This window comes from Cucurbita pepo, chromosome LG10 (genome assembly GCF_002806865.2).
Source record: "Cucurbita pepo subsp. pepo cultivar mu-cu-16 chromosome LG10, ASM280686v2, whole genome shotgun sequence".
NCBI lineage: Eukaryota > Viridiplantae > Streptophyta > Magnoliopsida > Cucurbitales > Cucurbitaceae > Cucurbita > Cucurbita pepo.
The window spans coordinates 237823-260314 of record NC_036647.1 but is presented as its reverse complement, the minus strand read 5'-3'; the positions used below and the strand labels follow the sequence as shown (position 1 = coordinate 260314).

The 22492-nt window shown below is 38.9% G+C and overlaps 6 protein-coding genes across 10 annotated transcripts; 3 read left to right on the top strand and 3 right to left on the bottom strand.

Moving 5' to 3' along the window:
- Positions 1–1382: 1382 nt before the first annotated feature.
- Positions 1383–2392, bottom strand: LOC111804111 (protein LIGHT-DEPENDENT SHORT HYPOCOTYLS 4-like). Its single transcript, XM_023688807.1, has 2 exons — positions 2074–2392; positions 1383–1976 (listed from the first exon to the last, which is right to left on the bottom strand). The coding sequence occupies exons 1-2, from the start codon at positions 2217–2219 to the stop codon at positions 1514–1516; spliced, it is 609 nt and encodes a 202-aa protein (XP_023544575.1). The 5' UTR covers positions 2220–2392; the 3' UTR covers positions 1383–1513.
- LOC111804112 lies at positions 2388–4007 on the top strand. Of its 2 annotated transcripts, XR_002816464.1 has the most exons (3): positions 2388–2445; positions 2599–2832; positions 3898–4007. XR_002816464.1 is itself a non-coding variant. In XM_023688808.1 (2 exons), the coding sequence occupies exons 1-2, from the start codon at positions 2594–2596 to the stop codon at positions 3980–3982; spliced, it is 324 nt and encodes a 107-aa protein (XP_023544576.1). In that variant the 5' UTR covers positions 2564–2593; the 3' UTR covers positions 3983–4007. The 2 variants fall into 2 exon arrangements, 1 of the variants encoding a protein (XP_023544576.1); XM_023688808.1 differs by lacking the exon at positions 2388–2445 and having other exon boundaries at positions 2564–2832.
- On the bottom strand, positions 3724–7642 carry LOC111804108 (protein CHUP1, chloroplastic-like). 2 transcript variants are annotated; one of them, XM_023688804.1, is made up of 8 exons: positions 6279–7642; positions 5293–6186; positions 5082–5213; positions 4813–4994; positions 4617–4728; positions 4305–4448; positions 4096–4223; positions 3724–3978 (listed from the first exon to the last, which is right to left on the bottom strand). In XM_023688804.1, the coding sequence occupies exons 1-7, from the start codon at positions 7050–7052 to the stop codon at positions 4143–4145; spliced, it is 2319 nt and encodes a 772-aa protein (XP_023544572.1). In that variant the 5' UTR covers positions 7053–7642; the 3' UTR covers positions 3724–3978; positions 4096–4142. The 2 variants fall into 2 exon arrangements, with proteins under 2 accessions (XP_023544572.1, XP_023544570.1); XM_023688802.1 differs by having other exon boundaries at positions 3724–4223.
- Positions 7643–8208: 566 nt separating this feature from the next.
- On the bottom strand, positions 8209–11177 carry LOC111804109 (coatomer subunit epsilon-2-like). Its single transcript, XM_023688805.1, has 7 exons — positions 10908–11177; positions 10734–10823; positions 10192–10343; positions 9608–9743; positions 9369–9524; positions 9030–9109; positions 8209–8522 (listed from the first exon to the last, which is right to left on the bottom strand). The coding sequence occupies exons 1-7, from the start codon at positions 11067–11069 to the stop codon at positions 8429–8431; spliced, it is 870 nt and encodes a 289-aa protein (XP_023544573.1). The 5' UTR covers positions 11070–11177; the 3' UTR covers positions 8209–8428.
- A 302-nt stretch (positions 11178–11479) lies between these two features.
- On the top strand, positions 11480–15161 carry LOC111804110 (small nuclear ribonucleoprotein-associated protein B'-like). 3 transcript variants are annotated; one of them, XR_002816463.1, is made up of 3 exons: positions 11480–12489; positions 13632–13684; positions 14746–15161. XR_002816463.1 is itself a non-coding variant. In XM_023688806.1 (2 exons), exon 1 carries the CDS (start codon positions 11630–11632, stop codon positions 12482–12484), a length of 855 nt encoding a protein of 284 aa, XP_023544574.1. In that variant the 5' UTR covers positions 11481–11629; the 3' UTR covers positions 12485–12489; positions 14746–15161. The 3 variants fall into 3 exon arrangements, 1 of the variants encoding a protein (XP_023544574.1); XR_002816462.1 differs by having other exon boundaries at positions 13632–13688; XM_023688806.1 differs by lacking the exon at positions 13632–13684 and having other exon boundaries at positions 11481–12489.
- Positions 15162–17829: 2668 nt separating this feature from the next.
- On the top strand, positions 17830–22456 carry LOC111803080 (subtilisin-like protease SBT2.2). The gene is made up of 10 exons (XM_023687350.1): positions 17830–18658; positions 19073–19226; positions 19314–19711; positions 19788–19883; positions 20002–20074; positions 20201–20483; positions 20566–20897; positions 21006–21276; positions 21358–21639; positions 21786–22456. The coding sequence occupies exons 1-10, from the start codon at positions 18441–18443 to the stop codon at positions 22211–22213; spliced, it is 2535 nt and encodes an 844-aa protein (XP_023543118.1). The 5' UTR covers positions 17830–18440; the 3' UTR covers positions 22214–22456.
- The last annotated feature ends 36 nt before the right edge of the window (positions 22457–22492 follow it).

The window sequence follows — 22492 nt, the reverse complement described above, 5'->3', positions numbered from 1 at the left end:
GAATATGATGAGCACTTATTTTAATGCATAATAAAGGGGTTGGACAATTAATGTCTATTTTCCTGTAAGGCAATGATTGTGTGCAAATCAAATCCCCAATTTTTTTAGCCTCACAACAAATGCCATTTATCCATCTAATTTTAATATATTGTTTTTAATATAAAGTTGATATATTGAGATATAAGATTTAAATATAAGAGGAGAGGGCAATGATGGAAATATAGCACTATTAAGCAATAATTAAAACGAAGAAAATAATGCAATATATGAAGATACTCCACCGCAAACTATAGGATAAAAAAAAAAAAAGTTATAATTAAGAAGTATAATATAATATAACATATNGTAAAATCGAGGTCCACGTGTTTTTTTATATATATATATATATATAAATATAAAAAGGTGAGGACATAAGGCATGGACAGTAATTATTAAAAAAATAAAATCTCGAAACCCACCTGGATTTGCTTCTTAAATGGAGGACCAGCTGGTCTTCTATTTTGTCCAATGGACCATATCTGACCAACTACACTCTACCTCCGTCTCTTCTACTAACTACATGTTTTTTTAAAAAATATAATAATATTCCTCACAATCATTTATCTAAACAAATTTTATATTTTATCATCCCTTAATTACTCAAATTAACATTTTTTAAAATAAATTGATAAATTAAATAAAATACGATCATAATTCTAAATTTATTACTACAAGATTCTACGAGAATATACTTGGATGAGACATGTTTAAATAAGTAAAGTTTTTATATATTAAAAAAAGAAAAATAATAATTAAATAGATAGAATAATGATGAAGAAGTTGATAAATGTAAGAAGAGACATGAATATGATGAGCACTTATTTTAATGCATAATAAAGGGGTTGGACAATTAATGTCTATTTTCCTGTAAGGCAATGATTGTGTGCAAATCAAATCCCCAATTTTTTTAGCCTCACAACAAATGCCATTTATCCATCTAATTTTAATATATTGTTTTTAATATAAAGTTGATATATTGAGATATAAGATTTAAATATAAGAGGAGAGGGCAATGATGGAAATATAGCACTATTAAGCAATAATTAAAACGAAGAAAATAATGCAATATATGAAGATACTCCACCGCAAACTATAGGATAAAAAAAAAAAAAGTTATAATTAAGAAGTATAATATAATATAACATATGGGTTGAAATTGAATTAATACGTGTGGATGTAAGGAAGAAATGTCTAGAATTTAAGTGACACACATAACTTGGGAGAAACTTGCTCTAAGTGGAATTTTATTTGTCAATCTATAATAATGGGATGGGAACCAATATTAATAAATATTTTAATTTTATTTTCGATTTAGTTATCACGAAATATTAAAATCCATTAAAAAAAAAAAAAAAATCGTCTGAATATATAAACAGAGGTTGGGAAGGGGTAATTAAACAAAATACTGACTATAATTACGAGGGCTTACAGAAAATTAAGTGATTAATAGATTGATTAAGCCGTTGATTGGAAGTTAGGAAGCGGAGTGATCCGTGGGTTCGTCGGGGGCATGTCGTTGGTGCTTCTTCAGTGGAGCCATGGCGGATTTCTTACGCTTCTTCTTCTCGTAAGCAATCCCTCTGGCCTTGGCCTGCGAGTCTCTCACTTCCCTTAAATAGAGCCTGACGGCTCGGGTGCCGAAGGGGTTGGTCTCGGGGTGGCCGCCGTTCTCCTCGAAGGCGGCGCGGAGGCGGCCGATGAGAGCATCGAGGCTGCCCCAGGCCTGGCGGAGGGGGCATGGGCAGGGGGCAGGAGGTTGTGGGTGTCCGAAGAAGGGGCAGCAGGAGGTGTGGACTTTGGTCTTACCGAACTGGTCCAGGTAGCGGAGGAACTCGAGAATATGAGCGCCGCTGCAGCGGGATAGTGTGAGTGGAGGGCGGTGGTTCTTTAGGTACTGCCCGAACGTGTTCCAGTCACGTCGCTTCTGTGACTCGTACCTGCGTCACGTACGGTTACAACTGGAACATTTTCATGCTTCGAGTTGAAATACCAGAACATAATGAGAAAAATAAGAAGATTGTTTAATCGAAGTACCTGCTGAGTGCAGGTGGCGGTGGGGATGGTGGTGCAGGCTCCAAGAGAGGATAGTGGAGGTGGTGGTGGTTGTCGGAGGTGGAGGTGGTGGTAGTAGAGGCGGAGGTATAACTGTTGACGGCGGAGGCGGATTCCATAGCCAACATGATCGATCTCTGAGTAGCGAGTCAATAATAACTGTGAAGACGCGGAGAGCGGTTAAGGGCAGCCATATTTGAGAAGAAGTAATTAAGTTAGGAAGTGGAGGAGGTGAAGAATATATAAAGAACAAATAAGGGAGGGAAGTTGGAGAGGAGAGAGAGAGAGAGAGAGAGAGAGAGAGAGAGAGAGAGAGGGGGACAGGAAGGGCCTATGGAAACACAGCCACGTCAAGTAAGCAAGCGATGACACTTTGAATATCGCTTCGAAACGTCATTTCCGTTTCCTTTTTTTCTTTCTTTCTTTCTTTTCCGTAAAAATAGATCTCTAAATTATAAAAAATTAATCTAAATCTTTCTATTTTGTTATTGTTATTTCATTGATGAGATATTGTAAGAGGAATTCCAGAAAAGGCAAGCAGAAGAAGCAGACGGGAAAGAGGCGTTGGAGATGGAGAAATTATCAATTAAAGCACCATTGTTTCGGCGGTGAGATTGAAGAAGGAAACCAAAATTTGGGGTGCCGTGGGGATGTGGTAGTGGATGTGACTACTAAGCTTTCCGTGATAGATGGATGCGATGGGAATGGCTCCAAAATTTCGCGTAAAATCCCCAATAACAGGTCAAATCACTTCAATTTCTAACTCACTTTTCTGTTCATTTCGTGTTTCCAAATCAACCAACACAATTTCCCCTCTAATTTTCATTTCCCACGCCCTAATTTTTGTTTCAATCAACGTGAACGAATGATAATGCATGTGATATTCTCATTCTGTGATGCGTGGAAGAAGTAGTAGTAATCATAGTCCTTGAAGAACAATTGGTGTCTGTAAAGGGAAAGGATGAAGATGAATTGAGTAAGAACTTGGAACACATGCAATGTAGTCGCACATATTTATTATGTTGACACTCAGGGGGGGGTACTATATAGTACACCAGATATTGGTCTTTTCGTCGGCAACAGCCTCAGAAATGACCAAATCATGTGCACCCAATCCAATATGAGCTTGTTCAAAAAAATGTTGGTTGTAAGGAGGTGGGGGGATGGGCGTAGAACTAGAAAGAAACAGAAAAGGGTGGTGGAGTGCAGACTTCTCTCTCTCTTTTTCTTAATTGTTTATGGCAGAATGGCTGGTTTTTGTCTGCCTCTTCCGTAGTTTGGCGCCCAAGATGGGGTAAATACAGGCAATGTTAGGTCTTTTCCGTATGTCAAATCTTCCAGTCCTTTCACATTCCCCTTTTCCTCACTGCTTTAGATTTCATCAATCATCCAAATCCACCCCCCCCCCCCCCNCGCTCAATTTTCTTTCTTTTTTTTCAAAATTTGCTTCGTTTTATGATCTTTCGGGTTAGACAGTGTTCATCTTTTCAAGAAAAGATGTGTCTTCTATACTTGTTTAGAGGTTATTTTAATTTGTTTCCTGAATGAGTGACTTTATTTTTAGAACACTTGAAGGTGTGAAGATCATCTATCTTGATTTTGTGATTTCAAATCATCCTTTGGAAACATTCCTTTAATAGAAACTAGAAACCTGTTTATTATTCTTCCAAACATGCCAATCTTACTTACAAACTCAGAAATCAAGGCTAACCTGAGAAAACATTCCATTCAATAAGAGAATTTGATCCCAATTTAACATTCGATTTACATAACTATGTAATAAAACTATCTTCCTCCTTCTGACAGTTTGCCTGCTTCGGAGGAGCTTGTCATTAAGAGAGGAGGAGGAAGGATGGCAGAGGACAAAAATGTAGTTCGCTTTAAGACCTGATTGGGTTTAGAGCAAAGCTTTCCCATTAAGAGAAAAAAAAAAAAGGCCAGCAGCACCCATGGCACTTGACCTGATGAATGTATTTTGCCAGCATGCTAGCTCTAGCTGCTTACCGAGTTAGTAAACCAAAGCTAATTGATTTCCATTTGTCCTGTAACTTTCACTTTTTGTTCAGAAGGTTGGCCAAGTTTCGAAGATCCTCAAATGCATGCATTGTATCAGCATCCAACCCTCCTGCAAACTGTGGCCGGGAAAAGGCAAAACACAATCAGCAACAATCTCTTTTTGTTTTCCTGAACAAAAATGATTAATTAATCGCTACCTGATGAATTCTGAACGCAAATCTTACTCCTTGAAGAAGCATGTAATCCATTGCGGGATCTTTCTCTGATGAAGCCTTTGACTGAAGTTCCATAGCCACTCTCTTCATGTACATCTTTGCCAACTTCACCGAACCCAACTTTATCTACAACATAAGAGTTCAATTTTGGTTGTTTTTAAGAATTATCCAACTTCTGTGTTCTTGAACCCATCGTTCAAATAGACTATGGTTGTTATTAATAAATGATCTACCAATAACATGACATCTTCTTCTTTTCTTACAGACTTATGAAGATATTTCATGAAGTTTTACCTTGCTTATGATCCCGTTGTCGAGCATCCAATCTGTGGGAATTTGGAATTCTTTGCAATGCCTCATCAATGATTCTCTCATCCGGAGAAGATTGTAAATACTACGTTCCATTCTGATTGGCATTAACACGTTGTTTAGCATAATTGAGGTCAAGGAAAACAACCAAATTCAGATATGGGAAGCTTTAGGTCCTTACTTTTCTGATAAAGAAACCATTTTTTTCAGAGCAATGTCACAAGGCAATCTGGGATCATCTTTGTAGCCTGAGATTTCACATTCCAATTTCTTTAGATCTCTGTACCCAAAGGCTGCTTCTCGCAATGTGTCCGCCTTTCTCTCTGGCCAATCGAAGTGCTTCAGAACTGCCCTTTCGTCCACCTTCCACAATATTACAGCATGCATTCTTTCAAATTCTTCCTATAATGTTTTGTTTAAATCAAGTGTACCAAAGTTAAGAGAGAATACCAGAAAGCAAAGTTCATCATCAAGCCACTTCACGAATGCCACAACATCTTCAATGTTCAAGTAAACCGCATTGTTGACCTCTCTTATCAGTGAATTTACAAACTCTCCCTGGGTCTCAATATCTGCCTTTATCTGCACAAGTATGAAACGTTATTTACGGCAAGCACCAAATGAGAAGAATGGAAGATGAATTATATGAGTGAGAACTTACGGCAAGCAAATGAGATGATCGATTCTCAATCTCTCCAATCATGCTGCTCCGGACATTTGAAACATCTGGAACATTGCATATGGCTCCATGGGATGAATCTCTTCTTGAATCTCTTTTCATAAGTGAATGGTAGAATTCAACAACTTGTGGAGCTCGTTGCACCATCCCCGTGGCGCTCCTCACAGCGAACTTTGGAAGAGGAGGGGGCGGAGGAGGAGGTGGCAGAGGTGGTGGGACTTGAGCTGTGTTTTCATCTTTGGGTTCATTAGAAATTGAGCAAGAAGGCCTCGGAGGGGGATTGGGTACACGCAAGGCTCGTTTCTCCACATCTAAGGAGGCAAAACTCCTGTTAGTCTGAGAGGAAAGAGGATCTGCTTCTTTATCCATCTCTTTTGCACATATAAACCCATCAGATTGCCTCCTCTTGTTTGGCTCCAATTCTTCGCCCCAGCACTTGGCTCCACTAATGGAGTGTCTTCTTCTGGGGCTTCTTCCTTCCTCTGTATCAACCCAATTTTTCTCTACAGGAATGTTATCTGAGCAATCTAAATTAGACAATTCCTCATCAGTAATAGGCCATTTCTTCAACTTTTTAATTAGATTTATTCTCTTTGCACTGTTGCAATCCACCATGTGCTCCTTCTGGCTGGATAATGAACCAACAGCTTCACTTGTCCTGTCAATTGTCTGAGGGCTGGATGGGCTGTTAGAACTGGCGGAGGGGCAGGAATTGCGAAGCTCGTTCCTTAAACAGGAATTGACCCACCTAAGGTATGCAAGCTCCTCAACCTCGTTTAATCTGCTCATCTGCAGACCTTCCACTTGCTTGCACAAATCTTCATTTGTTTGTCTCAGCAAAGATGCCTCTGCTTTGATTTTTGCCACACCTTCACTCTAGTAGTAACAAAACAAACACACAAGCATAAGCATGTTGGGTAGTGGTATATAGTGAAACACAAAGATCCTAACAAATGACCAAGTGTTACCTCGGAACTTTTTGCTACACAAGCCAGCTCGGATTCCACAGAAGAAAGCCTGCAAGCGAGATTCCTCTTCTGAAGCTGGAGTTCCTTGTTCAAGCGTCTCAACTCAACAACTTCCACTTCTATGTTTAGAGGTGCGGTCTGGGACTCTTCTTGCTTCTCAGAAATTGAGGATGAAGCTACCAATTGCTGGGACAGGGATCTTCTATCTTCTTCCAATAGATTCAGTTTCTGAGTAAGAGCGTCTAATTCGGCTTTCTTTTCCTCGAGTTCCCTTTCCAGTTCATAATTTCTAGTATTCCGCTTAAGTTCTGTAAGTTCATTCTGAAGTTCGAATTCCCTGTGCTTAGATTCGTTGAGCAAAGTTCTGAGTTGATCGAGCTCGACGAACAAGTCCCGAGAAGACTGTCTGCGGTGGGTCTGATAAGAGTGTGGATGAACTTGAGCAGGATTTGGAGAGCAGGGTGAATCCCCAATGAGCGAACGCTTGATGCGAGACTGGGAAGGAGGGAGCTTGTCCTTGTGATTTGCGAAATCCGAAGTAGCAAGTGGAGGTGGCTTCTTGGGTTGGAGAGTGGTTTTAGTTCTCTTGTCGGTGGAGAAACCTTTGACAATGTTAGAACCCCAGGAAGAAGCAGCCCTGAATTTGGAAGCATTCCCAGTAGTTCCTTTGGCATTGTGATTTAGAGACTTGGGATTGGGATTGGGATTGTGATTCTGATCAGCAAACCTAGATGGTTTCCCCCCTCTGCTTTCAGATGGGTTATCCTCCTTCATTCTATATTATATATATGAAGCTTGAACAAAAAAAAAAAAAAGCACACACAGAGAGTGATCCCTCCCTGTGGAGAAACAGCCAACAAAAGCAAGAGTTCACGACAAGTTCGTCAGCTGCATTGTCGAAAAAACGAACATGAAATGTGGAAGAAGGAGCGGGGCTTGTTTTGTTTTGTTTTGTTTTGTTTGAAAAGAAGGTTCGGACAGTGAAGTGGAGAAGAAGAGAAGTGTGTGTGAGTAATGGGAAGCTCCAAGTCCGAGGAACATAGCAGGGGAGGAGAAAGGTGGGGGAGGTTTTGGCTTTATGGGGTTTTAGTATTTTGAAATTTTGAAATTTGAATTTTGAGGACTTACTATGTATGGAGAGAGGGCGGAAAGGCAACGGTCGTATTGCGTCTCTTTTGGTTTGTGCGTATGTAGGTTAGAATGAGGGGTAAAAATTAAAATTGAAAGTTGTAGGATAAGGTAAATGTGGGGTCCACTTCCAAGTACCCTACTTTTGACTTCCAAATCATCATCTTCACTTCCTTACAGGTATGGATTTTTCAGATCCCATAAACAAAACACAATTTCACAGCTTTATGTATTATCATCGTGCTTAAGCAATCACCCACCTGTATACTTGCTTTCTAACTCCAGTCTCATCTTCTTCGCTCTTGACGCTTACAAATAACTCAAAAATGGCACTCATCATCTTGCGGTTGCTATTATTAGTTTGTTCTTCATTTCTTTCATTAATTCCACATTGTGAAACTTTCTTTCTTTCTGAGTATTACTAAGCTCTTCAATGGTTACGAGGTATTAACTTCATCTGTGGCCTTCCCTTGTCACGCAGTAATTATAGGAAACATCGCATTTGCCACATGAATTTCAAGCCATATAGTTGTGAGATAAAGGAGGATGTCTGTGTGCACAAATTGCCCTTCTTTCTCACTTCTTCCCTTTCCCATCATCTCAGACTCCATTACTTAAACCAACTAGTCAGCTATACTGAGGTGAGATTAGTAGTGTTTGGAATAACTCAATGGAAAAATCATTATGTTTACCACATTAAAATTTGTTAATTATTCTACATTGAGTATGAGATTAATAATTGTTCCAAAGCTCAGCATAAGCTACTCTCTTAAGATTTGGTATAATATCAAACAGTGAAGCCTGAAAATTCTAAAGAATCAAGTAAAATAATCATACGTATCACATCCAGGAATCTCAGTACAAAAATGATCAGAATCGTGAGTTATAACTCCTACCGTCAAATATTTGGGGAAAATCAACAGCTCCAATTAACAAAAACAGTAAACAACCCCCGGGGTGAAGACTGTCGTTCAACACTAGCAAACATCGTTCACCTCCTTTTCAAAAGCAGCAAGGCTTCTCTAAGCAACAGATTGAACAGCTCTATCGAAGTTCTCTTCAGCAGCCGAGATGCGTTTAACAAGCAAGTGGTCGGGATGCGAAAGTTTCAATTGGCTGAAAATTTGTGGCAAATATGTTAACAATAGAGTCTAATCCAACTTGTGGGTGGATTCAAGTGCTCAAGTACCGTTTAGCTATACAGATAAATTCACCACAGCTTATTTTCAGGAAAACATTAAATATGAAGATGGGAGACAGGACTAGGACAAAATAAATTTCTGAATACCCAAGATATTATTAAATGAGCATAACAAGACCTACGGTACAATAGAAGAATTTCAAATATCGTACTCCGATACTCAAACTCTTCATTAAATCCCCTTCAAATATTTTTAGAAAATCGGTTCAGTTTCTTCAAAGTGTTATAGAAAATGTTTCACTTTAAATAACCTCCTAGAACTTAGGTGATCATAGTATTGCCATTCACTTTCTTAAAACTACCTTCACCACAATTCCCACAAAGATGCAGACTATAGAAAAGCATTGCAACCAAACAACCAAAACATAAAAAATAGAACGAAGAAAGAAAAAGATTTCTGGCGATGGATCCCCACCCATTACCTGAGAAAACGAGAAGTTGGTTTGCCAAGGTGAAGACTGCATACAACTAGATTGGCCATAGTTTCTGGATCTTTTGCATCCTGTGAACAACAACAAAGAAACATCTTATCTACAACTAGAAATTTATAAAATATATTTGCATCGACCGTGGAACTGAATATTTCCAATCTGTCTTACAGTTTGATCACATTGGAAATTCATTTAAGACAACTAAGTAACAAAGATGTTGGGTCTAGGTTTTTTTTGGTCACTAGTTTGTGCCAATAATCTTGATCCCCTCTGATAAGTAGCTTCGGTTATACAATATAAGTAATTAAATGCGTGGTTATCCAAATCTACCTTGTTCAATGCTTCAAGAAGAAGTGTCTCGGCCTCATCAAAGTTTCCCATATGCATGCAGCAGACGGCCCTTCCATTCAAAATCAAGCTTGTCATGGGATACTTTTCAGAGAAATCCTGGAAGATAAGATATGCTTCTTGTATCTTGGAACCACCCTGGTCAAGCAAAAAATTACAGAATAATGAGACTACCTCCAAAGAGTCTATTCCTTCAGATAATGGAAATATAAGCTACAAACCACAGCCAGATTTATCCAAGCATTTGCAAGTTGTGTTAATGTGTGATCCTCATCAGTCTGTTGCATGACTCTCAGCTGTCTCTCTGCATAATCTGACCTGTGCATCTTAAGAAATATTTGAACATTCAGAGCATGCCTGCATGGAAAAACAATATCGGGCTTGAGCTAATTCCAGTATACACTTCCAGTCTCACAAGGATCTCCCCTGAAACAACTACTTGCATCTACATTAGGCACAAAAAATAAAAAAATATGCAGTCGTTTCTTTTAGTCTCTAAATGTTAATAAGTTCCATATACATCTCCTTACATCCAATTTTGATTCAAATAAATCTCTACATTGAAATCATTACATAAATGATGGTGTGACAAGTTGATTGAGCTACCAAGTGTTGATTTCACACATCGTGCAACAAGGTAGCAGGTAAGGATGAAATAAGGTAGACAATCTATGTACATGTACCCCCCAAAAAGAAAAGAAGAGAAAAAAAAAAAAAAAACCAACCTATATTACAGCAACTAACAATTGAAACTATTACAGTTGAAAGAAATAAGTATTGGTAAAGCATTCAAAATGAGACTTACAATTCCATGGTTCCTCCAGCATTTGTGTGTTTCAGGGCTTCATTAAAGTCTTGCTCATGCATGAATATGATTCCTGCAATTAGCCTCAAGGTAGGATTGTTTGCAATGGCTAGATCTGATAACCATTCCTGTAGACTTGCGATGGTTGATTCCTGCGATGTTCAAAGAATTCATCAGTAAAGAAACTTTGATTACTCTGCTCTCGTGAATAAGAAAAATGTCTTCATTTTTTTCTGAATGTCATTTATCGTCCAGCAAATGGGGTAAAATCTGATGTAAGTTGGTTTGAACTGCATCAAACATCACTAGCCAATAAAATGGAGTTACCAACTCTGAATATCCAGTAGACCCCTCTTTAGATTTTTAGAACTCCATTCCACAGATCAGTGTCAAATATGGTTTAAATTTATAAAGCGCAGTAACATGGATTTCAAATGCGTGAACCAATAATATAACTAAAATTCTATGAATTCCAAACAGAATTTATCATATTCGAAATGAACATAATCGGCTAAAAGGGGCTCTAGATCCACGGATGAAACCTTGCTACTAGGATCGGACAGATAAAGAGCGAGCAATTTGACGGCTTGGAGAGACGTCGGGGCGGATGAGTCGATCTCGCTGATGGCTAGCTGAAAGAGTACGCAAAAGTTTCAAATCAAATTCAAATCAAGCATCAATAGACTTTCGAACCACTCTAACGTGCAGGAACAGACCTGATAGCTGCCAAGGGCAATGTAAGAGCGGAAAACAATAGAATCCCTCTCGATTGCGTCATCGGGTGAGAGATTGGAGAGATTACTGTTGTTAATGGCTGCCTGATACGCTCCCAAATAGAAATTATTTCTCAGATTGAACAAATGATCTGGTGCTGCCATGGTTTCCTTGTCGTCCAAGCTCCTTCTTCTATATCTGAATCTAGCAGAGTCGGAGAAATAAAAGAGAAAGAAAACCGACGAAGCAACTGAACGCTCAACAAAATTTGGGCTTTTCGGGTTTGTTCATTTTTTATATTACTTTTAAATTTTGAAGACGCATTAAGATTTTTCTCAAAAATAATATTTAAATTTTGTTATTAATATCCTTAAAATTTTAAAAAATAAAATAAAATAAAATAACCTTTTGTTAGAAATAAAACAATTTTTAAAACACAATATTAATAATAATTATATATAAATAAAAAACTGCGTAATATTGGGGAATTAAAACTGGGTATGGACTTGGACCGGTGGGCCGACATCGTCGTGTTCGGCCCTTTTTTGTGTTTTTTTTTTGGCAAAGAGCAAATTTGAAGGAAAAGATTATGCTCCAATTTCTAAAACCCTAGCTTCCTCTCCCCCACTCTCGCTCGACGCTCATTTCACTTCTTCTTGCTTCACTTCTTACTGAAACAAACCCTAGGTCGCATCTCAGTTGAGGGATTCCAAATTCTGGCACAATGTCGATGTCTAAAAGTTCGAAGATGCTCCAGTATATTAATTACCGGATGAGGGTCACCATCCAAGATGGTCGCCAATTGGTTGGCAAGTTCATGGCCTTCGATCGGCACATGAACCTCGTCCTCGGCGACTGCGAGGAGTTCCGTAAGCTTCCTCCAGCTAAGGGTAAAAAGACTAATGAGGAACGCGACGAGCGTCGCACCCTTGGGCTTGTTCTTCTTCGCGGCGAGGAGGTCATTTCCATGACTGTTGAGGGTCCACCACCTGCTGAAGAGTCCCGTGCTAAGGCCGTCAATGCTGCGGCTATGGCTGGGCCTGGTATTGGTCGTGCCGCTGGGAGGGGTATCCCGACTGCTCCTCTTGTTCAGGCTCAGCCTGGTCTTGCTGGGCCAGTTCGTGGAGTGGGTGGACCAGCTCCGGGGATGATGCAGCCTCAAATCTCTCGCCCGCCAGTACCACAGCTGTCCGCTCCGCCCATGACATATCCAGCTGCCCCCGTTATCCGTCCACCTGGTCAGATGCCGATGTTTCCAGGACAAGCTCCACCTCCGGTTGGGAGAGGAATGCCTCCGCCGGGGCCTCCGCCACAGTTCTCTGCAGCAAGACCAGGGGGAGCTCCGCCACAGCCATTCCCAGTTCCTCCTCAATTTGCTCAGAGACCCATGGGACCTCCACCAACCGGGCAGGTGATGAGGGGACCGCCACCCCCACCCAGACCTGGAATGCCTGCGCCCCCGCCTCGACCGGGGATGCCTCCTCCACCCGGTGGGGCAGTTCCTATTTACGGACCACCTCGTCCTGGCATGCCGCCTCCACCCGCCCCACAAAATCAGCAGCAAAATCAACAGCAATAGTGTTGGTATGTCTCTTTATCGAATTCGAAATTTGGTAGTTTGCCCTTATTGTGTCCAGTTCTTCGTTTAAGCTATTACTGCAAAACATGCGATCATTGAAGTCAAGTATAACGGTCTCTGGTTAATTCAAGAACACTCTATTTAGAATGGATCGCATTTGAATATTTTTCCAATTCCAATAAATTTGACTAAATTCAAGAACACATCTTGGTACCCGTACTTTCCCATTGAAATAACAAGTTAGTTCATGAACTTTATTATGGAATAACTATTATAAATACATTTCGTCCTTAACGGCTTATCAATTTATACAAGTAAAAAACAGAAGAAAACTTACCGTGGCTGAAATTGGTGAATAGGATAGTTTCTTCAATACTCTCTCACACGTTGTTCTCTCTGTCCGTGAAGAAAATTTTGTCCAGTTCTTTTTCTTCTTTGGATACTCAAGGGAAGGATGACATTTATTAAATCACTTGGAATGGGAAATATCCTAAAAAAAGTTAAGTTTTAGATTTGGGAGCTTAGCCATGCTTGCTTAAACACCAAGGACAAGCTTCAGTATATATATCTCCTGGTACTAGTTTATCTCCCAGCTGGTTTGTTATGTGCAAAAAGGGTCCAGAATCTCACAGCCATCTTTTCATCTGTTGTGCCTTTGCCAGATCCATTTGGGATTACATAACACAGATTTTTGGTTTCCTTCAAATATCACTCTCCTTGGGCACCCGTTCAAGAAAGAAAAAAAGACTCTTTGGTTTAATTTCGTTCGGGCTTTTTTTTTCCGTACTTGTAGCTGGATAGGAGTTTGCAGATTTTCTCCGATATTAATTAGGGATTTGAATCTTTTGCATCATCTGTTTCTTTTTTAGTTCTCTCATTGTTTAAATTGGTTTCCCGATATGTTATTATGGTTTAAATTCTCTTACAACCCACTGGAAAAGTTTTTTTTTTTTTTTTTTTTTTTTTTTTTTTTTTTNTTTTTTTTTTTTTTTTTTTTTTTTTTTGATCCTTTGGATTGGTTTCTCCTTGTAATTTCATTTGATCAATGAAATGTTTGTTTCCTAGATTTAACATAGTTATCACAAAAGTTCAGTAAGAGTTTCTGCCATGCCTAAGTTTGTCCCTTTCTTGTCTTTTTTGTGCTCAGGAGTTACGACACTGTTGATTAATGGTTCTCTTGCACCTCAATAGTTCCTCAAGGCAGGTTCTTTAATTGCTCGTTGCTTAGGATACACTTGCTTTTCTGGTTCCATTAAAACTAGTGATATTTTTAATCATGGCCAAAGTGAGTCTGTAGGAAAAGATTAACATTCTTGACGGTTTTTTCCTTCCAAATTCTTTGACCGGTCCTTCAATAGGAACCAATCTCTTTTTGTGGACCTAAATTAAATATTTATTTAATGAGATACCTATATTAGGATTAAATGGTTTGACTGAATGTTCCTATAAACTAAGGGCGTGACTTACTATTTGGCAAGTTACGAGTAATGTACTATCCTTTCCTAATAGAAGTTTGTGATGGTGTTATTATCCTGTTTCATATTGCTCGAATGTTTCCTCCTAGAGGATGCTTATTTCCCAACTTCCTTGTTCATAGATAGCCATTGGTATTGATGAGTTGAAAGATTTCCAGGAATCAAAAGAGGATGTTTCTGTGGAGATCTTGTTTCTCTTTCTTTTTTTCTTTTTTTTTTCTTTCGTTTTTTTTTTTCCTGCAATCAGTTTTCTTTTAATATTTTCCCCTAATGACTTCCTCAATTGAGTCATTGACTCAAATTTTATTATGATCCTAAATTGTGGCCATCTCGATCTTTATATGGTTTTATTAATAGATTAGATGGACGAGGCACTAATCATTGAGTATTCTTTTTTGATGCCTTGATGGCATTTTGAATTGTATAAATTATTTTAAGATTTAGCGGCCTCTGTCTCATTGACCGGCTTTAGTCTAAAAAATGTTTGTTTCTCCATTTTCTCTGTCTCTAACAACTCTGTTGGTAAAATATGCCCCGTTTACAAGATCTGAATTCTTAATAGGTATAGTGAGATGGTGAAGGCTGTTACAATCTGAGTTGTTATCACCTGATTCAAACTAAGATGATATTCTGCAGGACTTTGGGAATTTTTTGGTCATCTTAAGTTTATGAACTTTATATCTTACAAACTTCTTACAACCATTGTAGACCATTCTATCGTTCTCATGCAATCTTAAAATCCTGCTGTCTATCATTTCTCAATAACTTTGTCGTTATTTGTTGCAGACATATTCATGTGATGATATGTGGAGGCCTTCATTGGATATTATCTTGTGTTGTTTCGACCTGAGTTCACTTGCCAGGGGCTACAGCTTGGTTCATCTCCCTGGGTGCAATCTCTCTTTGAATTTGTGTTGATGCTGTTGTAGGATTCGACAATGTAGTGTTATTAGCAAACTGTGTCCTGATTTTGCAATTTAACCATCAGATATACTTCGAGTGCAGGATTTTAATGTGAATTATCAATTCCTGATCGACATGTTTCTAGGTAGATTCGCTTGTCCCCTTTACTTTTTAATGTGTTCGGCATTATATAGTGATTACTTAAGGACCTAAAGTCTGAATAGTACGAACTGAAGGTTCTGTATTTTGGGACCTCTCTTCTGTTAAAAGGAGATAATCTATATATTTTTGTGCGTGCATGAGTTTTTTTTTTTTTTTTTTCTTTTTTTTTTTCCTTTAAACAAATGTAATGAAAATTGAAGGATTGTAAAATGGTATGAAGAAGCAACTTCTTTCCAATTAGCATGAATGTCGAAGGACCGCCACTTCCTCAAAGGCTCTTTGACTCTTGATGAGTCTAAACTATCTAAATAACAATGGTAGTTGCTCAATCCTAAGTTTTCTTCCTTTGTCAGGGAGACAATTTCCATAAATAAGAACCACACAATGCTTCACCTTTTGGGGGGCATATCCCAACTAAGATCTAAGTTTTAAAAAGGCCAAGTTCTCACAGATCTAGATGGTACACTGTTTTGTCACTGTCTTTTGCTCTATGCCACCATGATGGAGATCTATAAACAAGGCAGGATTCTTCTAGTGGACTGTATGATCTCTTTTGTATGTGTTGGATTTTAGTCTACACTCTCTTAATTGCGGTCTGCTTAAAGGAAATACAAACCTTGCAGGCTGCATCAGTTAAAAGAAGAACTATGCTGCAAGGCCTCACCACCCACCCCAAGTCATCTAAAATGACAAATTCTCAAGTGTCGATATAATTGGAGAAGGGAACTCTCTGCCAACCTGCATCACAAAGGGAGTCTACGAAATGTTACTTCTACGGCAAGGTGATTGCAGAAATCAAAGACCAAACGGAAAGGAATAAATGATATTATTTTCTGAAGATTTTAAATGAACTTGAATAGCTTTCTTTACTGAAAAATATGTAAGGAGTCATAAATATTACCCAGCTTCAACATATGGAGGAGGGGAAACCAAAGTGTTAGAATGAAAAATGCTTTTGATGGCATTCATTTCTCAGATGGCGTGATTGTTTGTATGTCTCTCTTTGTTGTGACATTATAATTTGTATGTTCCTTGTAGATTTTTGGCTGAAACTTTATCATAATTGAAGGAAAAATGATTGATCCAAAGTATCCTTTGGTTAGTTGGCATTGTATGTATTTACAGATGTGACAAAGTACATGTATTTGTCGAATGATTGGTGTATAATGTTATTTCAGAATTATATTTACCATTTTTAGAAACAAATCTCTTTAACCATGTTAGGATTGGAGACATAAATGTCAATGCTCAGCGGATCACAAAAACCTTCTTCATAAGCTTTTGAAATAGATGAGAATTCTCACTCTGTTTTGCCAAGTTGTAAGAGACAGTATCTTTTATCTTTTGAATCTTTTGACAAGGGAATGCCATTTTCATATGTTGTTTGCTATTTCACGATAAATTATTCAAGGAGATTGAAACAATATAGCTTACGATCAACGGTTTTACAAAGCTAGAAGTAGGAGAGTTAGAAACCAACTCAACAAGTCAATACAAAAATAATTTGGTGAATAAAACACAAATTGTTATCTTAAAAGTTGGTGGTTCGATTCTCCACCTATGTAGTTGTTGAACTCAAAAGAAAAAATAAACGAGCTAACCTTTTTTTATCATGACATGAATGAGTACTCATCCTTGGCACTTTTCTTTTAGTGGGCAACACAAGTTGTTTGCTACCCATGGGGTAAGGCTATAAATGAATATCTAAGAGGAAGCGATGTAAATGATTGTGGAATCAGGCTCCTTTAGACACTGTGAAGACTACCTAAAATAATTATCCCTCAAAATTGCTATGTTTTTTTATGTGCTTTAGAGATGGTCAGCTACGCATATGATGTGCTCTGGTTGGGCCTACCACTTTGACAAACAAAAGTGTCCTTTCATGCCCTATGCATCAGTAACACTTATACAAGCTCATAACAAATGGATTATGGAATCCCATGCCTAATTGAGACTGTAAATTTATCTTCATCATAGGTCAATTCTATCCGTGCCAAAAATTCTTAAAACTACATCATATTTATCGAGACAATGTATCTTGATCTACAACATAAAAAGGTAGGACGAGCAAACTAGACTGTGATCCCACATTGGTTTGAGAAGAGAACGAAACATTATTTATAAGAGTGTGAGGATCTCCCCCTAATAGACACATTTTAAAATTTTGAGGGAAAGTTCAGAAGGTAAAGTTCAAAGAGGACAATATCTGGTAGCTGTGAGCTTACTTTGTTACTAATGATATCAGAGCCAAATATTGAGCGGTGTGTCAGGAAGAATGTTGAGCCTCGAAGAAGGGTCGATGTGAGTGGATATATTTTGTGTGTAAAAGTCAAAAGATAGTGATTAAAGGAAAGATAATACTCAATTTTTGGATGGCCCAACCAAGACCAACCATCATTCTAATTTCACAATAATTAAGTAAAAAGGGCCAACTTGGAATGCAAATGAAATAGAATTATACATAAAAGGAGCATGTCCACTAATTTCTCACTTTTGGCACGTGCGAGCGCCCCAACACACCACCCACCACCGTCCCACAATACACCCACAAAACTAAGCTCTCTCACGGGTGACCTTAAAAAATTCGAACGTTGGGAGCACAAATGGACAAACAAAAGTAAAGACCCCACTTTTCCATCGCACATTGTCTCAACGTCTTTGTTCCCCCGCTGTACTTCCATGGAATTTCTTAGTACATTATTTACATAAAAATTGAATCTTTATTATCAAATCTTGATGTTCAATTAGTGTTTGAATGTGGGTCATTGCTATTCTATGAGATTTCAAGACGATTGGATCATACAATCATATTTCTCGACTTACAGGCCATTGCCAAAAAGCCTTCAATCGGATCATAGAATCAAAGACAAAACCTTACTCTGCCTAGCTCTCTGCCTCTGTCCTGAATTTCTCTGTATTTTTTCCTTTCCCTTTCGTTTTTGGCTCTTTTAGTTAATAAAACGTTCAAATTCACATTACCCAAGAAAGCTTTTGCAGATTGTCAATTCCCATCAACACAACTCCCATTAATACAATCTCTTCTTCTTCTCTCACTTCCTTTACCTCTCTCTCTCTCTCTCTCTCTCTCTCTCTCTCTCTCTCTCTACCCACACTAGATGAACAAAAAGTGAACGAAAGTGGGTTCTTTTTCACCGAAAAGGAGAAGGGTCTGCTTTCTTGGCCATTATTATCACCTCCCCCATTTGAGAGGGGAAGTTTTCATGGCTGTTTTTTCATTGTCTTCTTGGAACTTCTAGCCTCTAGATTTAGAGATTTTGTGTTGGTGAATCTCTTGTTCTAGTTTGAGCACATTCAAAAGAGACAACGAGCAAGCTTCTGCTTCAAGATATGAGGTGAAGGAGCTTCTGATTACAACACTAAAACTGTGTTCTTTTGGGTTTGGATACTGTTCCCTAATGGATATCATTCACCGTGCACGTCTACTATGCGCTGTTGTATGTTTTGGGATGTTTATATGCGCATCTTGTCTGGACGAATTCGGTGATTCAACAGCCGTGTACATTGTAACCCTCAAGGAACCTCCTCCTACTACTCATTACTATGGTCAGCTTAGGCAGAATACCACTTCTTTTAGGCTCGGTGCTTCTGGTGGATTAAGCATCCACAAACCAAGGTACTTCTCCATCACTCTCTTATACTTGCATTCAGCAGCTCTAAGCTACTCATTTTAGTTCTTTACTTGATTTAATATGATGAAAACTTGTTGTATAAGACGTTTTCAATCACTGTAATCTTCTTAAACGCCAACGTGGGCGTATTTGCTTAAGCATGAAGTAGTTTATATTGGTTGCCTTTTCTGGGTTGTCGATATTGTTCTTTCTTTCTCTGTCAAAAATTCATTTTTTCCATCATTCGGTACCAATGTGTTGGGAGGATGCAGAATTTGTGTTATATTTATCTTTGTTTCTCAGTGGATTTCCATGAAAACTATCCCTTAACCTTGTTGAAACTGCAATTGCTAATTTTTGTTGAATCTATTATCGATGCTATGCCTTTACCCTTTATGCTAATTTTTATATTGCTTTAGAAACATATCAAGAAAGCATCGAAGATATAGATCTTACATAGCCCGAGTTCATGATTCATTGTTGAAGAAGGTCTTGAAGGGGGAGAAATACTTAAAGCTGTACAGTTACCATTTCTTGATCAATGGATTCGCTGTGCTTGTTACTGAAGAACAGGTACAAGTTTGTAATATATGATGTTCTCTAATTGTTAGTGTTTACCTGATAAATTTTGCTCAGGAGAAACTATGTTTGAATTTATAGGCTAATAAACTTTCAAAGAGAAAGGAGGTGGCAAATGTTGTCATGGATTTCTCTGTTAGAACTGCTACGACCCATACGCCACAGTTCTTGGGGCTTCCTCAGGGAGCTTGGTCTCAAGATGGTGGCTTTGAAAGTGCTGGAGCTGGGATTGTGATAGGGTTCGTTGACACTGGCATTGACCCTTCTCACCCCAGCTTTGCTGATGATTTGAGTGATAAACCATTTCCAGTTCCACCCCACTTCTCTGGAATCTGTGAGGTAACTCCAGATTTTCCATCTGGGTCATGCAATCGGAAGCTTGTGGGAGCACGCCATTTTGCAGCATCAGCTATAACAAGGGGAATATTTAATGCATCTCAGGATTATGCTTCACCATTTGATGGTGATGGGCATGGCACGTAAGGATTTCTATGTCTGTTTGGAAATTTCCTTTGGTTTGTATTCCTTGTTAGTCATTGACATCAATATATGCAGGCACACAGCTTCCATTGCTGCTGGAAACCATGGCATTCCAGTGCTAGTTGCTGGACATCACTTTGGAAATGCCAGTGGGATGGCTCCTCGTTCACAGTAATTAATCTGAACTTAGGCTACATTCACTTCTCGAGCTATTATTTTGTCAGTTAAAATATCATTTTGGTTCCTATAATTCATTTGCTTCAATGCTTACTTATGCTTCTTTTTCCAGCATTGCTGTTTATAAGGCACTGTACAAAAGCTTTGGAGGTTTTGCTGCTGATGTTGTTGCTGCAGTCGATCAGGTATGCCAGAATTAAACAAGTTTAAAATCTCATTTGGAGGAGACCAAGTCTAAATTTAGTATTTTTCTTCTCAAGAATTCCTCATCTTCTTTCAATCTTTTGTTATCTTTATGATGTTCTTTGTAGGCTGCTCAGGATGGGGTGGATATAATAAGTTTATCAATCACACCGAACAGGCGTCCCCCGGGTATTGCAACGTTTTTTAATCCCATAGATATGGCATTGCTCTCTGCTGTAAAGGCTGGTATATTCGTTGTGCAAGCAGCTGGTAACACTGGTCCAGCACCTAAGAGCATGTCTTCCTTCAGTCCATGGATCTTCACTGTTGGGGCTGCTTCTCACGACAGAAGCTATGCTAACTCGATAAGCCTTGGCAATAACGTCACCATCCCGGGAGTCGGACTTGCTCGTAAGTTTCTGTTTGTCTTCTCTGTTTATACTACTCTTCCACTTAAAGGAAGATAAAACATAATCCGTATTCTCCTATTCAGCTGGAACTTATAATGGCACAAAGTACAAACTAATTGCTGCAATACACGCTTTGAACAATGGCACAAACGTGTCGGCGGACATGTACGTGGGCGAATGCCAAGACTCCAGTAACTATGATCAGGATCTGATCCAAGGGAACCTTCTAATATGCAGCTACTCAATCAGATTTGTGCTGGGGCTTTCCACAGTTAAACAAGCTTTACAGACAGCAAAAAACTTGAGTGCTGCTGGTGTCATTTTCTATATGGATTCTTTTGTGATAGGTTTTAGGCTCAACCCAATACCAATGAAAATGCCTGGCATCATAATTTCATCACCAGAAGATTCCAAGGTGGGTGCTCTACTTTGTTCGCTGTTTTGTTTTACAAATGGTTGTCAAAGCCTTTCTGCATCAAAGTGGGGTTTTAAAATGGGTTATGTTCTATGGTTTCTTTGGCAGATGCTTCTTCAATATTACAATTCTTCCCTGGAAGTAGATGGATTAACAAAGAGAATTTCAAAATTTGGAGCTGTTGCTAGCATATGTGGGGGATTGAAGGCAAATTATAGCTCTTCTGCCCCACAAATCATGTACTATTCTGCTAGAGGACCAGACCCAGAAGACAGTTCTCTTGATGATTCTGATATTATGAAGCCCAACTTGGTTGCTCCTGGAAATTCCATATGGGCTGCTTGGAGCTCTGTTGCCACTGACTCTATCGAATTTCTCGGTGATCATCATCTTCCACAGTGTTGATTTACATGTAAGATGAATTCTCAGACATGAATCTTAACTTTTACGAACTCTCCAGGTGAAAGCTTTGCAATGATGTCGGGAACAAGCATGGCTGCTCCTCATATTGCTGGTCTAGCCTCACTGGTAAAGCAGAAGTACTCCAGTCTTAGTCCTTCAGCCATTGCATCTGCACTATCCACAACTGCTTCTCTTTACGACAAGACTGGTGGACCAATCATGGCTCAGCGTGCTTATGTTAACCCCGAACAGAACCAGTCTCCAGCTACGCCTTTTGATATGGGAAGTGGTTTTGTGAATGCAACAGCAGCTCTCGACCCAGGGTTGATCTTTGATTCCAGTAAGTGCTTCATCTTTACATATTAGCAGAGAATGAGTTGGGAAATATTGGGAACTGAGAATTTTGTGTGTACTTTTGGTTGATCATTTTGGTAGTAAAGTGCTGCATGGTGTATGACATTTGAGTTCGCTTCTTGTTTGTTGTAGGTTACGATGATTATATGTCGTTTCTTTGTGGAATCAATGGATCATCCCCTGTGGTATTCAACTACACAGGCCAGAACTGCGGGCTTTACAATTCCAGTATCAGTGGAGCTGATTTGAACTTGCCCTCTGTGACGATAGCAAAACTTAACCAGTCAAGAGTAGTGCAACGAACCGTGACCAACCTAGCTGGACCTGAGATTTATAATGTTGGTTGGAGTGCTCCTTATGGGATTTCTTTGAAGGTTTCTCCAACTCAATTTACAATCGACAGCGGCAAGAAACAAGAGCTAACCATATTCTTGAACGCGACGATGAACAGCTCGGTTGCTAGCTTTGGTAGAATTGGACTTTTTGGGAGTGCAGGCCATATAATCAACATTCCTGTTTCAGTAATTTTGAAGATCTCATATAACAACACTACTAATTGAGTGAGAAGTTTGGAGGGAGAGGTAATTATTCCCCCTTCATGAAAGAAAAAGATGATGTTATTCTCTCTGGTTGTTGTTACCATCCCCTGCTCTCTGCCCTTTCCTTCCTTTTTGAATAATTTGGAGGTGTTTAACCAATTTTTTCATTCTTTTTTCTATGTAACTGTTTTCTGATGTAAAAAAAGAAAATGTAGCTGGTGGGTGTCAGTAATGAAGATTCAGTTTCAAAAGTAAGTTAATAGCTGAGTTGACCTCTCTCTATCCCTCTCTAATCCATTA